This window comes from Chelonoidis abingdonii, chromosome 5 (assembly GCF_003597395.2).
Source record: "Chelonoidis abingdonii isolate Lonesome George chromosome 5, CheloAbing_2.0, whole genome shotgun sequence".
Lineage (NCBI taxonomy): Eukaryota > Metazoa > Chordata > Testudines > Testudinidae > Chelonoidis > Chelonoidis abingdonii.
The window spans coordinates 101328897-101341237 of record NC_133773.1 but is presented as its reverse complement, the minus strand read 5'-3'; the positions used below and the strand labels follow the sequence as shown (position 1 = coordinate 101341237).

General features: G+C 40.3%; 1 protein-coding gene across 6 annotated transcripts in view; it reads left to right on the top strand.

Annotated features, from left to right (window-relative positions):
* KLHL5 (kelch like family member 5) overlaps window positions 1-12341 on the top strand; it is a 105900-nt gene that overhangs the window by 91505 nt on the left and 2054 nt on the right. For all 6 annotated transcript variants that reach the window (XM_075066515.1, XM_075066518.1, XM_075066516.1 and 3 more), the window contains 2 exons: window positions 6531-6743; window positions 10246-10417. In XM_075066515.1, the coding sequence (XP_074922616.1) occupies window positions 6531-6743; window positions 10246-10417 (385 nt within the window). The remainder of the gene's footprint in view (window positions 1-6530; window positions 6744-10245; window positions 10418-12341) is intronic.

The window sequence follows — 12341 nt, the reverse complement described above, 5'->3', positions numbered from 1 at the left end:
ACCCCTGGGTGTCTGTTGAGTCCGATAGCAACAATGGAGATGCTGGTACTGACTGTTACCCTATCAGCAGTGCACCAGGCAGCTACAGACCTCTGATTTTTGTTTCCAGCATCTCTTTGGTCCAGGACTTTGTCAGTGCTGTGCCATCTATTGTCCCGTCGACTGAACTAGCTGCTGAACCCTCAGGTCCGTCAGCACTGCCCCCATTTTCCCTTTCACAGGTTGTGGAAGCAGGGCTGGTACTGGGATCAGTATGAAGGACCTTGGTACTGGGAATCTGCTTGACATCACTGTAGTCAGCACAGAGAATGTTACCATGGTGGCTTTCACCACCCTCAACATCTGTACTATTAGACATTCTGGTACCTCTGCTGACTTCAGGATTGATGCTTCTTTTGGCACCAGTGTGCTCGGCACCAGCGGTACTGCTTCCATCAGCAGCACCAGTTCCTGCCTTGTTCTGGGCAATGGGCAAGTCAGACCAGTTACTCAATCCACCTGTTCTCGCTCTGCCCTTATCCCCTGGATCCTGAGACTCCTCAGTGTTTGACTCAGGGTCATTATCCTCCCACTTTCCATCTCCTGAGCAGCATTGGGGCTATTGATGGACCATTACAAGTACTGGGATTGGCACTCATCTTGTGGTCAGGATGGAGAGTCCGGCATCTACTGGCCAACAATGCCTTATCTATGTCAGTAGCCTTCATGGAATCTGTGGAGTGCTCCTTGGTTGCACAGCTCCCACTGTTCATCTTGATCAAAGGCAAAATTATTGGCCAGGTCTGTGATGGTGACTGTTGATCTGCTGCAGGCCTAGGCACTGGTGGTCCTTCTCCCTACAGAGACTCCAGAGTCATCCTTTCTCAGTCTATCAGCGCTGGAATAGGATCCAGCTTTAGCCTTGCCTTCACCTCTGGACGATTCCATGCATTCTGGTTCATCCTGCACTTTGGTAGTGGAGAATCTTAAGGTGTTGCTACTTCTCTTGGTATCTAAGCAGAGCTCTTGCAAGAGAACACCTACAAATTAGTGGATATCCTACAGCTATCTACTTTTGGGAGAGTCACCCTCCCTATCAAGGATGTGTTCCATGAACTGGCTAAGGCTCTCTGGAACATGCCACCTTTGGTATCGCCGGTAGCTAAGTGCATGAGAAAGCGCTGTTTCATTACCTGGAAGGTATTTGAGGGTTTTTATTCCCATCTGGCCCCAAATTCTCTAGTTGTAATTGCAGAGAATGACAGAGCCCAGCAGGACAGGTTTAAGTCCAACCCCAAGGATAGGGATTCCAAACGAATGGACTTCATGGGCAGGAAGATTTACACCTTCCTTTCCCTACATATATGGATTGCTAACCAGCAAGTCTTGCTGTCCAAATATGATTTTATTAACTGGACAGCTATGTCATAGTTCGCAGACCAGCTGCCTGAGGCCTTGTGAGAAGATCTTCAAGTATTTGTAACTGAGAGCTCCTTGGCGGCTAAGACTTTCTAGCAGTCCGCACTGGACATCATGGTCATCTCTGCCATTGAGGATTTGCCCTTCAGTGACCAAATGTTGTTCTTGGACAAGACTAATGAAACACTGCACTCCTTCAAATACTCCAGGGTGCTTGGGGGGTGTACATGCCAGTGGCGCAGAGGCACCATTATGGCATTCAGCAGCAACAGCAGCAGTATTGTCTGCAGTGCACGTTTACCCAGCCTTTGTCTCCTCCAAGGTGGCAGGACCACCCCAGAAAGGGGCATGGATCCCACAGGAAGAAAAAGAAGAAGAAGAAACCGTTACATACTATAACTGTGCTGTAACTGTAGTTCTTTGAGCTGTGGTGCAGACATGCATTTCACTACCCACTCTCTGTCCCTTCCATAGCGGAGTATTGTTTTCGGGCATTCGGGGGAGGGTCAGGGTAGCGTTGTCTCATGTAGCCAGGGGAGGGACTATGGCCATGAAGTGCGAATGCCATCCTTCTACGGATACTGCTAAGCAAATTTCTCCAACTCCAGTGGGCTGGATGCGCACATACCTAAATGGAATACACGTCTGCATCACATCTTGAAGAACCACAGTTATAGTAAGTAACCATTTCTTCCACCACTTCATATGGAGGACTTTTCCACAGTTTGATAATTATCTCTATCCGGAAGCCTTTCTTGATATAAACTTAATTTTTTTTCTGTCTTTATTTTATCCAATTATTCCTAGTTACAGTCTGTGTGCGGCGCTTAAAAAATGGCGCTTCCCTCCTTGGTGTTCGCATCCTTCAAATAGTTGTAGATTATCATAACACTCTTAATCGTCTCTTGAGCTGTATCTGTACTGGGGATATTTGTACCCAGATAACTATAGTGATGCTGAATCAATACATGTAATCCCCAGTATAAAGAGACACTTAACCAAGTTGCACATTTACTCTTTAAATTTTCCTTACAAATCAATCCCCTCAGCATTATTATTATTATTTATTATTTATTGTTATCTGAACTCTCTCCAATTTGTCTGTCTTTCTAGTAATGAGGTGTCCATACCTGAATGTGATACTCCAGATGCATAGAGTCCCTCCTTGCTCCAAATCCTAAAGTGATGCTTCTGCATTAGCAGCCCAAAATTCTCTTGACCCTTTTTCTTTGCAGTATCACATTGCAGATAAGTTTACATCTGATTTAACAAGGTACTTAAGCAAATGCCTAACATAAGCATGTCAGTAGTTCCATTGATGTAAAAAAGTTAAATACATGCTTAAGTAAATTGCTGAATCAGGGCCTAGGTACCTATCCCTATCTAAGGATATGTCTACACTACCCGCTGGATCAGCGGGCAGCGATCAATCCAGCGATCAGTCTAGTGTAGACGCGATAAATCAACCCCTGAGCGCTCTCCCATCAACTCCTGTACTCCACCGCCGTGAGAGGCACAGGCAGTCAATGGGGGAGTGGCAGCAGTCGACTCACCACAGTGAAGACACCGCAGTGAGTAGGTCTAATTATGTCGACTTCAGCTGCGTTAGTCACATAGCTGAAGTTGCATTACTTAGATTGATTCACCCCCTCCCCCCTTCAGAGTAGACCAGGCCTCAGTATTTTACCACTTACTGTACCTATGATCCTTTAGGCAAGTTTTTAGTCCCTGTGACTTTCATATTTGTGGCAGTTTGATTTCATTCTGAGGATAAAAATTCATTGGATGTTATGTCAAATGGTTTACTAAAATCCCAAAAATATTACATATACCTCAAGTTTGTCTTTCAAGATTTATTCTTCATTAATTCATGTTATTGACTGTCTAAAGTTTGTTATCCGACAGATGTTTAGTAATTTTTAAAATAAAGACAGACATTAAAATTCCAGTGGTTGGAATGTTTATTTTACACTATTTCTCAAAACATTTTCATTATGTTCTCCAGTTACTTGCTCATCAAGTTCTTTGAAAAATCGTCTCCACTTTTCACTGGCACATTACTTGCATAGTATGTTATTATTTTGTAGTGTATTCATTCTAAAGAGGGAATTAAAACAATGAGACTAGCGAGGACTATTTGGTCTACCATGTTTTGAAAAGTGATGTTAATTTGAAACATGAACGTATATTGGTTCCTACTAAAAAACTGGTATTTGTCAAATGTTACTTCACAATGGTATCTGAGATATCAGTTATTTCCATGATTAGCATAGGAAAAGATGTGTGTGGTAATTTTTTGCAAATGCTGACAATATAATAGTTACCATTTATAATACCTGCTGAGTCATTTATCCAGACTGTATCATTCTCTGGACTAGATGAAACCATTTTGAATAGTGGCACTTCAGGACACCTTTTGAATTGTACTTCAAGAGCAGATTAAACTTACTAACTTTTACTGATGTGTTGACTTCTTCATTAGAATACTTCATGGAGTGCTATTCTTCAAAATAAGAGCATTGGGTATGTAGCATACCCACAATTCCGTCTGCTGTTTGCAGATTGTTCATGGACACCATGAAAGTTGCCCGTGTCTGATCATCGTTATTAATTTCTGAGTTTTTCTTCAGGTTCACAGGTCCTGTAGTGCATCTAACACTGGATTTCTCCTTCCATTCTTAAAGTAGTGCCTTAATTGTTCATTAGTTTGAAAAGCTGTTACTAGAATGAGCCAAAAACCCTTGTGTATTAGAAAAGGGCAAACTACACCATCTAGTGGATGTGAGGACATTATCAAGAGCTAAAATTTGGAGGCAGAATTTTTTTTTTAAATGGGTAAAACAAGGCTTTGATATGGCCCTGTCATTTTGAATTTCACTGTACCATGCTTTAAAGAGGCATATCAAATCTCAGTACAAAGTCCTTTCTTTCTTCAGTATGCCCATTCTACAAGGGGGAACAGCCAGCTTGGAATTTAGGCAAAAGTGTACAGTATTTAAACCAGGGGTCCCCAATGCGATGCCTGCGGGTGCCATGGTGCCTGCGAGGGCATCTAAAAGCACATGCGTCCTGGCTAGCAGTGCAGCATCCGCCGAAATGCTGCTGAATTTCTGCGGCATTGTGGCTGTGATGCCTCTCGATGACGCCGCTTGCCGCCGACAAGCGACATCATCAAGAGGCATCGCTGCCGAAATGCCACAGAAATTCAGCAGCATTTCGGTGGATGCTCCACCACCGCCACGGTCCCTCATCTGGCGCCCGCCAGGTGAAAAGGTTGGGGACCACTGATTTTAAACAGATACTTTTTGGTATTTAGTTTCCTGGCGATGATGCTGGATTTTCAGATTTTATTGTCAGATGCCCTTATTGAGTTTCACTTTTTTGGAGGAGTACTGATTCTGGCTCTTCACCAAAATTATGTTATGCAGGTTCACCATCTGCAATCTGTACTGCTACTGAATAATATACCCAGTTGTGTTTAAAATAACAGAGAAGACATGGGAGTTGGGGTTACACACTGTGGAGGAGTTACATTTTCTTTCCCTTTTCAAGTGCAGCTCCATCAGCCTTATGCTCTGTCCTTCCTTCCCTCTTAAACTAGGGTAGCAACTTCTTCATTTTCTTTTTCTTTCTTTCTCCTATAATCAGACTGAAATGCAGAGAACTTCAGAGAGCATGCCACTGCTAAGGGAAGGGCTAGACAATTTTATTTTAGCCTAGAGTGGATGCTACCCTGCTATGCTGAGGGAGCTGCACTAAAGAAAGGAAACGGGCTACCTCCATCATGAATAATGTAACTTTTAGATTATATGTGGGAGCTTTGTTTTGGAGCAGTAGGCTATTGTGATAGCATGCTACCAGTACTGAGGAAAACTAAAATGTATTAAATAGTTGCTAAATGATCTAACTGGTCCCTTTAGTGTTGCAGTATATATGATTGAACTGCTGCTGATTTCAGGAAGAAGATATATTTAAAAAATTTTAAATCCATTACTTTTATTGCATATGGTAACATTTTTCAAAAGTACATAAGTGAGTTAGATTCTTTAAACACTTTTGAAACCAAGACTTAAGTTACTATTGAAAATGAGACTTGGACTCCTAAGTCACTTAGGTATAGAACTAGGTGAAATGTTTGGATTAATAGTTTATTTATTGAAAAAAACAGTTTCAGTGGACTATTCAGTGGACTATTTGTGAATGTGACATGAATTCATTCAGTAGTTTTGGCCCAAAAAATATTTTTTGGGACTTCAACATGAAACTATTTTTTTTGATTCACCAAAATGTATTGCAATATTTTGATTCAGTTCAGGTCAAACTAAATTTTTTTTGATTCCCTGCCCATGCCCCCAGGACTGCCAGCAAACCAAAAAATCAGCTTTGTTTTAGAATAAAAAATTTCAAGAGCACTTACGTCCATAGGATGGATCATAAGTGCTTCATTAAGGACATCATATGTATTTTAAATGCTTGATTATCATTATTATGTGTTTATAATGACTGAAAGAAAAAGATTAAAACAAAACCTTATCTTCCATCTGAGTCCTAGTTGTAGAACCTTCCACTGAAATTTCAAGACCTTTGAACGTTTTTTCTTAACAAATTTGAGAGATTCCTCAGCCACAATCATCCTTTGAAGCTTGCATCCTTTTCATTTGAAAAGTTTGAAAAAAACAAACAAACCTGTTATGCAATTCTTACTGAAATCATTATTTTGCTATTTGGAACAGAGGTAAACTTTTTTTTTAGCTTAGAACTAGTTAAAATTGGCTCTTTCTATAAAGATTGAAAAAATAAATGTTATAAAAAAATCTTAGGATCATAATAACATTCAGGACAAAAGACAAAAAACAATTATGAAGGCTGGACAGTGAAAAGTGGGTCAGATAAATTGAATATTATCAAAAATATCTAATAAACATTATTTCAAAGATACCATTTGAAAAAAGCTATTTTCCCAATCCCCAGATCATTATCTATTTCTCTGTTATAGTTTTCTCCACTCCTTCAAATTCATTCTAGCTAATTTTATTTTCCTGAGTAACCATGTGCAAAAATGTATCTATAAACGAGGAAATACTATTGCTGTAATATTTATTTTGAGTTCAGTTAGTTTCTTTTCTTTACAGACTTTATGCAGTTGGTGGTCGGGATGGAAGTTCTTGTCTCAAATCTGTGGAATGTTTTGATCCTCATACTAATAAATGGACTCTCTGTGCTCAAATGTCAAAGAGAAGAGGAGGTGTGGGAGTAACTACTTGGAATGGATTCCTGTATGCTATTGGTGGGCATGATGCTCCGGCATCAAACTTGACATCCAGACTGTCAGACTGTGTGGAAAGGTAATACCTAGATGAGGATAGTGCTGGTGAAAAAGTGTGGCATGATTTTCACAAAGAGCTGTAATGAGAACCTGTTAAAATGGTCATATAATTTTAATACTAGTAAATATGTAGATGCATACCATGTAATCAAAATGTTATTTATAATATGGTTCATGTCCAACAGAGTAAAAATACCATCTTATTGTACTTTATCCAGAAAAATTATTTTCTTTTCTAACAATCTCACTGAAGGATTCAGAATTCATTTTAAGAAAAACTTTTATTCAAGATGCTTACAAACACTAGTGTTTCACCCAAACTAGCCTTTCATAAGAGATAGAACTTCCTCCATTCATAAGGTAACTTTTTAAATGAGTTACCATTCAATTTCTGTCCAATCCTTTAATGTCACCACTTTCCTGGTTCCCCTTGATATTATGGAAAAATCAGGTATGTCCACCATTCATGAGTAATGCAGTCATCCCAAAGTTGAAATGGATTGATCGAAAATGGTTATTGGAATAAGTTTGGGATGACTGCATTACTCACAAAAGGCAAAAGTAGACGTGAATTATACAGGTCTCATCAATCAAGTGACAATTATAGTAAAAACTTTATACTGCGCAATCACATATTTTCTCTTCACTGTTGTCAGGTATCCAGATCCCTGAAATATCCTGTTATGGGCATACTAAGCCAGCTGAACTTTTTCCTGATACAACACACTCCCTGTTTAATAGGGGGGCAGATTTTCAAAATCACCTAAGAAACACAAGCCTCAGTGAAAGTCAATGGGACTTATGCTAAATCCTGTAGGATTTTTTTTTAAATCTCCACCCTGAACTGTGTTTAGCACTACCATTTCAGAAATGAAAGGTGGGAGCTATCTTCTTCCCCTGGACTTGATCCCTTCAAACTCTCTTGCTCCCAAGAGGCTAGCAGTCTCTTCTTTCCTGTGACTTCCCACAGCCTTTTCTGTGACTCTTGAGCCCACTCCTTTATTCACAGATTTATTTTATTTGAGGTTCCAGTAGGGCTGGCTCCAGGTTTTCTGCCGCCCCAATTGACCAAAGAAGAAAATAAAAAGCTGCAGCAGGTACTTCACTCCGAGAGGGACTGAGGGACCTCCCCACCAAATTGCCGCCAAAGACCCGGACATGGCGCCCCTTGGTATTAGCTGCCCCAAGCACCTGCTTCTTTAGCTGGTGCCCAGAGCCGGCCCCAGTTCCAGTTCAGAAACCCTTCCAGCTAAGCCCCAGAAATGCTGCTTTTAAGCTTTTCGTGCACCTGAAAATGAAATCTGGAAGTTGCAGGACCAAGGCCTTGCAGAAAAGCTTGCAGATATGCAGCCCCATCACAGCACAAATTAGATTTTAGAAGGAGATGGGAAGTGCTAACGCTTGAAGAAAGGTCGTGGGAAAGATGTTCATCAATTTTTGCCCAAATGTCACCTGATGAGGTTGACATTTCAGTTCTGAAACAGGATTATGAATGACATGATATTCATACATAGCGTCTAGAAAAAATTACGAAATAGGTTAAAATGTATTACTAAATGATCTTTGTTAGGCCAAATTTTAATTTGGAAGTTGGAATAAAATTGCTACAGTACATGTTTTGTTTATTTCTGATTTGCTCTCTCCTGCTAAATCAGTGGGATGGAGATGTTGAAATGTCTACAAAACCAGCATAAAATAATTTTAATGCAAATATAGTAATCTAAAAATTAGCTTCATAAAATTCACTGTGAAGTTTGTGAATGCTTGTTTGCTACTGTACTGTGATAGATTTTCAAGAGCATCACATTGGTATATAAATCAATTATATAAATCAAATTGACAAACACTTTGTATAGTTCATAATTCACTATCTTTCAATACATAATGCACTTTGCCTGTTGCATAAGTTTCAGGCAATGCTTCCACACTGTGACTCTACATGAATAAGATGTGTGCTTCCAACGGAGACCTGCTGCACTAAAGAAAAAGGTGCCAGAAAGACACTTAACACTCATTACATCTTTGCATCTCATGCAAAGAAATCAATACCAATTTCATCCCCCAAACTCATTTTCGTGGTTTTGGATACCTTCTTAGTGAGAGAGAGATTTTCTTTTGATAGTCCTGTGCCTTAAAAACATATTATTAATGTGATTCCCTCAAGAAATTTGTTTGTTTTCTTGGCATTGTGTCTTGTAACCAGGGCCGGCTCCCGGCACTAGCACAGGAAGCAGGTGCTTGGGTCGACCAATGGAAAAGGGCGGCACATCCGGGTCTTCGGCGGCAGATCCCTCAGTCCCTCTTGGAGGGAAGGACCAGCCGCCGAATTGCCACCGAAGAATGAAGTGGTGCAGTAGAAGTCCCGCTGATCGCAGCTTTATCTTTTTTTTTTTTCTTTTTGCCCTTTCACCACTTTAGGTGGCAAAAAAGCTGGATCTGGCCCTGCTTGTAATTATGCTGGCTAATCTGAAAAGGAGGCATTTACAGATTGAGTCAAAAACAAGTTTTTAAAAGATGAATTTGGACTCTCCAATTTAATTCCTGACCTATCTGTTAAAGACTGTAGATGTACTCTAGGTTCAAATTTAACTGAGGTGTTTTCAGTGTACCACCTGTCTACTATTGTGTTTGATCCTAATGACACCAGTTTATGGCAAGAAAAGTACTGTCAATTGCTGGAGAAGAATTTTGCCATGTTGACATTTTTTTCTATAAATTATAGTTATTGCAAAAAGCAGTGATCAACTTACTTGTCCAGTGAATCTCCTCAGCAACACTGTATTACTCTGCATGTAATTTGGGATTTAATAGTAGCCTGTCTGTAAGGTGAAGAGAGCACTAAACTCTAACAGAGTCTGGCAGCAGAACTTGATTCTGGAGCAGAGCATGTTTGGTCATAAAAGAGGGAAAATTGTAAAAAAAATTTAAAATAAAATTGTATCTATTATGTAAAAGCTAAAAAAGATGAACATAAGCCAGAGATTACTTGGACCCCGATCACACAAGCTACTCCAAGTTACATGGGCCAGTTTGCAGGATTGTGAACTTAGTGAAAATGTGAACTGGTAAAGTTATCAAAAAGCTTACTCTAGTCATGATTGTTAAATAACTTCTAAAAAGGACTTAATTGTTTCTATTTTAAGTGTCTTGATTGCTGTGCTACTTTACCCTGTCCTATTTAGCTTATAATAGAAACTTTATAAGATGATAATTCAAATAACTCTTTAACAAATGATTCATATATACTGCTAAATGAAGTTATGTACAGTATTGTTAACAGTGCTAGGTATCTTTTTCTGTTTCTGTATGTGACTGTACAGCCTCAGTGAAATGATTAACCAAATGTTGCTTTTAAGGGAAAGGTTTAAACAAGTAAGAAATCCTTTTAATTTCACACCTGAAGAGAGAATACTCCTTTACTGATTCCACTAGATAGTCTAGTACCTTGAGAGTCAATTTCAGTATTTTTAATGGAATTTTAGGCAACAATATTAGACTTTTTTACAAAAATTATCTTTCAGGTATGATCCAAAAACAGATGTGTGGACTGCAGTGGCCTCCATGAGCATTAGCAGAGATGCAGTGGGAGTGTGTCTCCTTGGTGACAAGTTGTATGCTGTTGGAGGATATGATGGGCAAACCTATCTTAATACAGTGGAGTCTTATGATCCCCAAACGAATGAGTGGACACAGGTACAGTTTCTCATTAAATTACCATATATACTTGATCATAAGCTGGTTCGTTTATAAACCAAACCCCCCAAGATGGATAAGTAAAAATGGAACTCGGAGGTTGGCAAACTTTGATTCCCAGGTCATCAGAATAAGCTGCTGACGGGCTGAGATGGTTTGTTTACCTTGAGTGTCCGCAGGCACGGAGGTAAACCTAAGTAAACAAAGTGTCCCAACGTGCCAGCTGCTTACCCTGATGGGACGGGACAGCAACTGGTGGGGAAATTTGGGGGGCGGGGGAAGAAGCTGGGAGTCAGGGGAGTAATCCTTGTGACCACCCCCCACATGACCCCACCTGAGCCCGGGACCCCCACACTCTCCCCATCCCATCCTTTCTCATCTGGGGAGGGGCAGGGGAGGATGTCTCTGGCCTGGCTGGAGCTGCTCCGGCAGACTTGGCAGCGTGGCCGCAGCCTGCTCCAGCAGGCCAGACCAGGTGGCAAGGCCACAGCCTGTTCCAGTAGGCTGGGCTGGGTGGCACGGCCACAGTGTGCTCCGGAGGGCCGGGCGGTGCGGCCACAGCCTGCTCTGTGGGGCAGGGCCGAGTGGCACAGCTCCAGCCTGCCAACCCGGGAGCTGCAGCTGCTTCGGAGGCTGAGGGGAGAGCAGCATGGCCAGAAGCAGACAGACTCTGGCCCTGCCTCTTCCCTTCTGTCTCTGTTGGCTGTGCTGCCTCTTCTTGCTCCCTCTATTGGAGAGAGGGGCTGTGTCCCACCTCTCCCTCTCTATATCCGTTCATAAGCTGATCCCCTTCTCTGGTGCTTCCCTTTTTTACTAAAAAAAATTCAGCTTATGAACAAGTATATACAGTATATGGTATTATTTATTTTAGTGATGCCAAAAGTGTGCTTGATGTCTCCAAGGAAAGAAAAAAGATAAAGTACGTGCCTTAAGGAGCTTACCTGTAATGAGGAGATTACGAGACAGTAGGGGTATAGCAAGACTGAGACCACAGTTTTCAAAAATAAAAGTTTAAAGTTAGGTGCCTAAATCAATTATCTGATTTTTCAGAAGTGCTGAGCACCCATCAGCTCCCATTTTCCTATGTTTGAAAATCTTGGCCAGTATCAAGAAGATTGTGTGATTATTCAGCATGGATAGTGCAGTATGATGAAACAAAGATATTTAAAAAAAAAAAGATGAAAATAAGTACAAGAACATGTCCTCTAGTTTTCTTTTTAAAACAAAATAAGATTTAAAAAAAAAAATTTGTAGGGCCCCATTTAGTTCTCTTGCTGCCTATTATCAGATCCCTCTTATCAAGGCTGATTTGATTTGTCTGATAAGCTCATCTTGGCATCTGTTTTATCTAGATACTATACTTGTATCATGATTATCATCATGGTATATGAGCATCTGGTGAATAGACTTGCAAGTCTGCCCTACTTTCTCCTTCATGCACAAACCTCCAAGTGCTGCTTGAAAGCATTTGTCAGGTAATCAGGAGCTGTGTTAAGGTTGCATGAAAAGACCTGTACAATACAAGCTATTTGCAGTGTGCAACAACTTTTCTTGGTTCTATCAAATCTATGAGCAATGCTGCATATTGTTCAATGTCATCTACAGGATTAGGATTGTTGCATAGCAATGAAATGAAGACCCAGTACCAAGTACTGCTATACTTAGAAGTACAGTGTTAGATGATAATCCCATTTTAAAATATAATAAAAATACTTGATTTTTTAAATATTCAAATAAATATTATTTTACTGTGAAGAGTACTGTTTATGGAGTGTGCCATTGACTTTAGAGAGAGCAGAATTTGGTCCTGCAGAAGAAAGTATTGCTGTTTCTCTGAGTATTTTTATGCAAATCTTCAGCCTATTTTGTTAATTTTTAAAGTCAGGTTACAAAGCACCTACAAATATGACATTACAACCTTAAC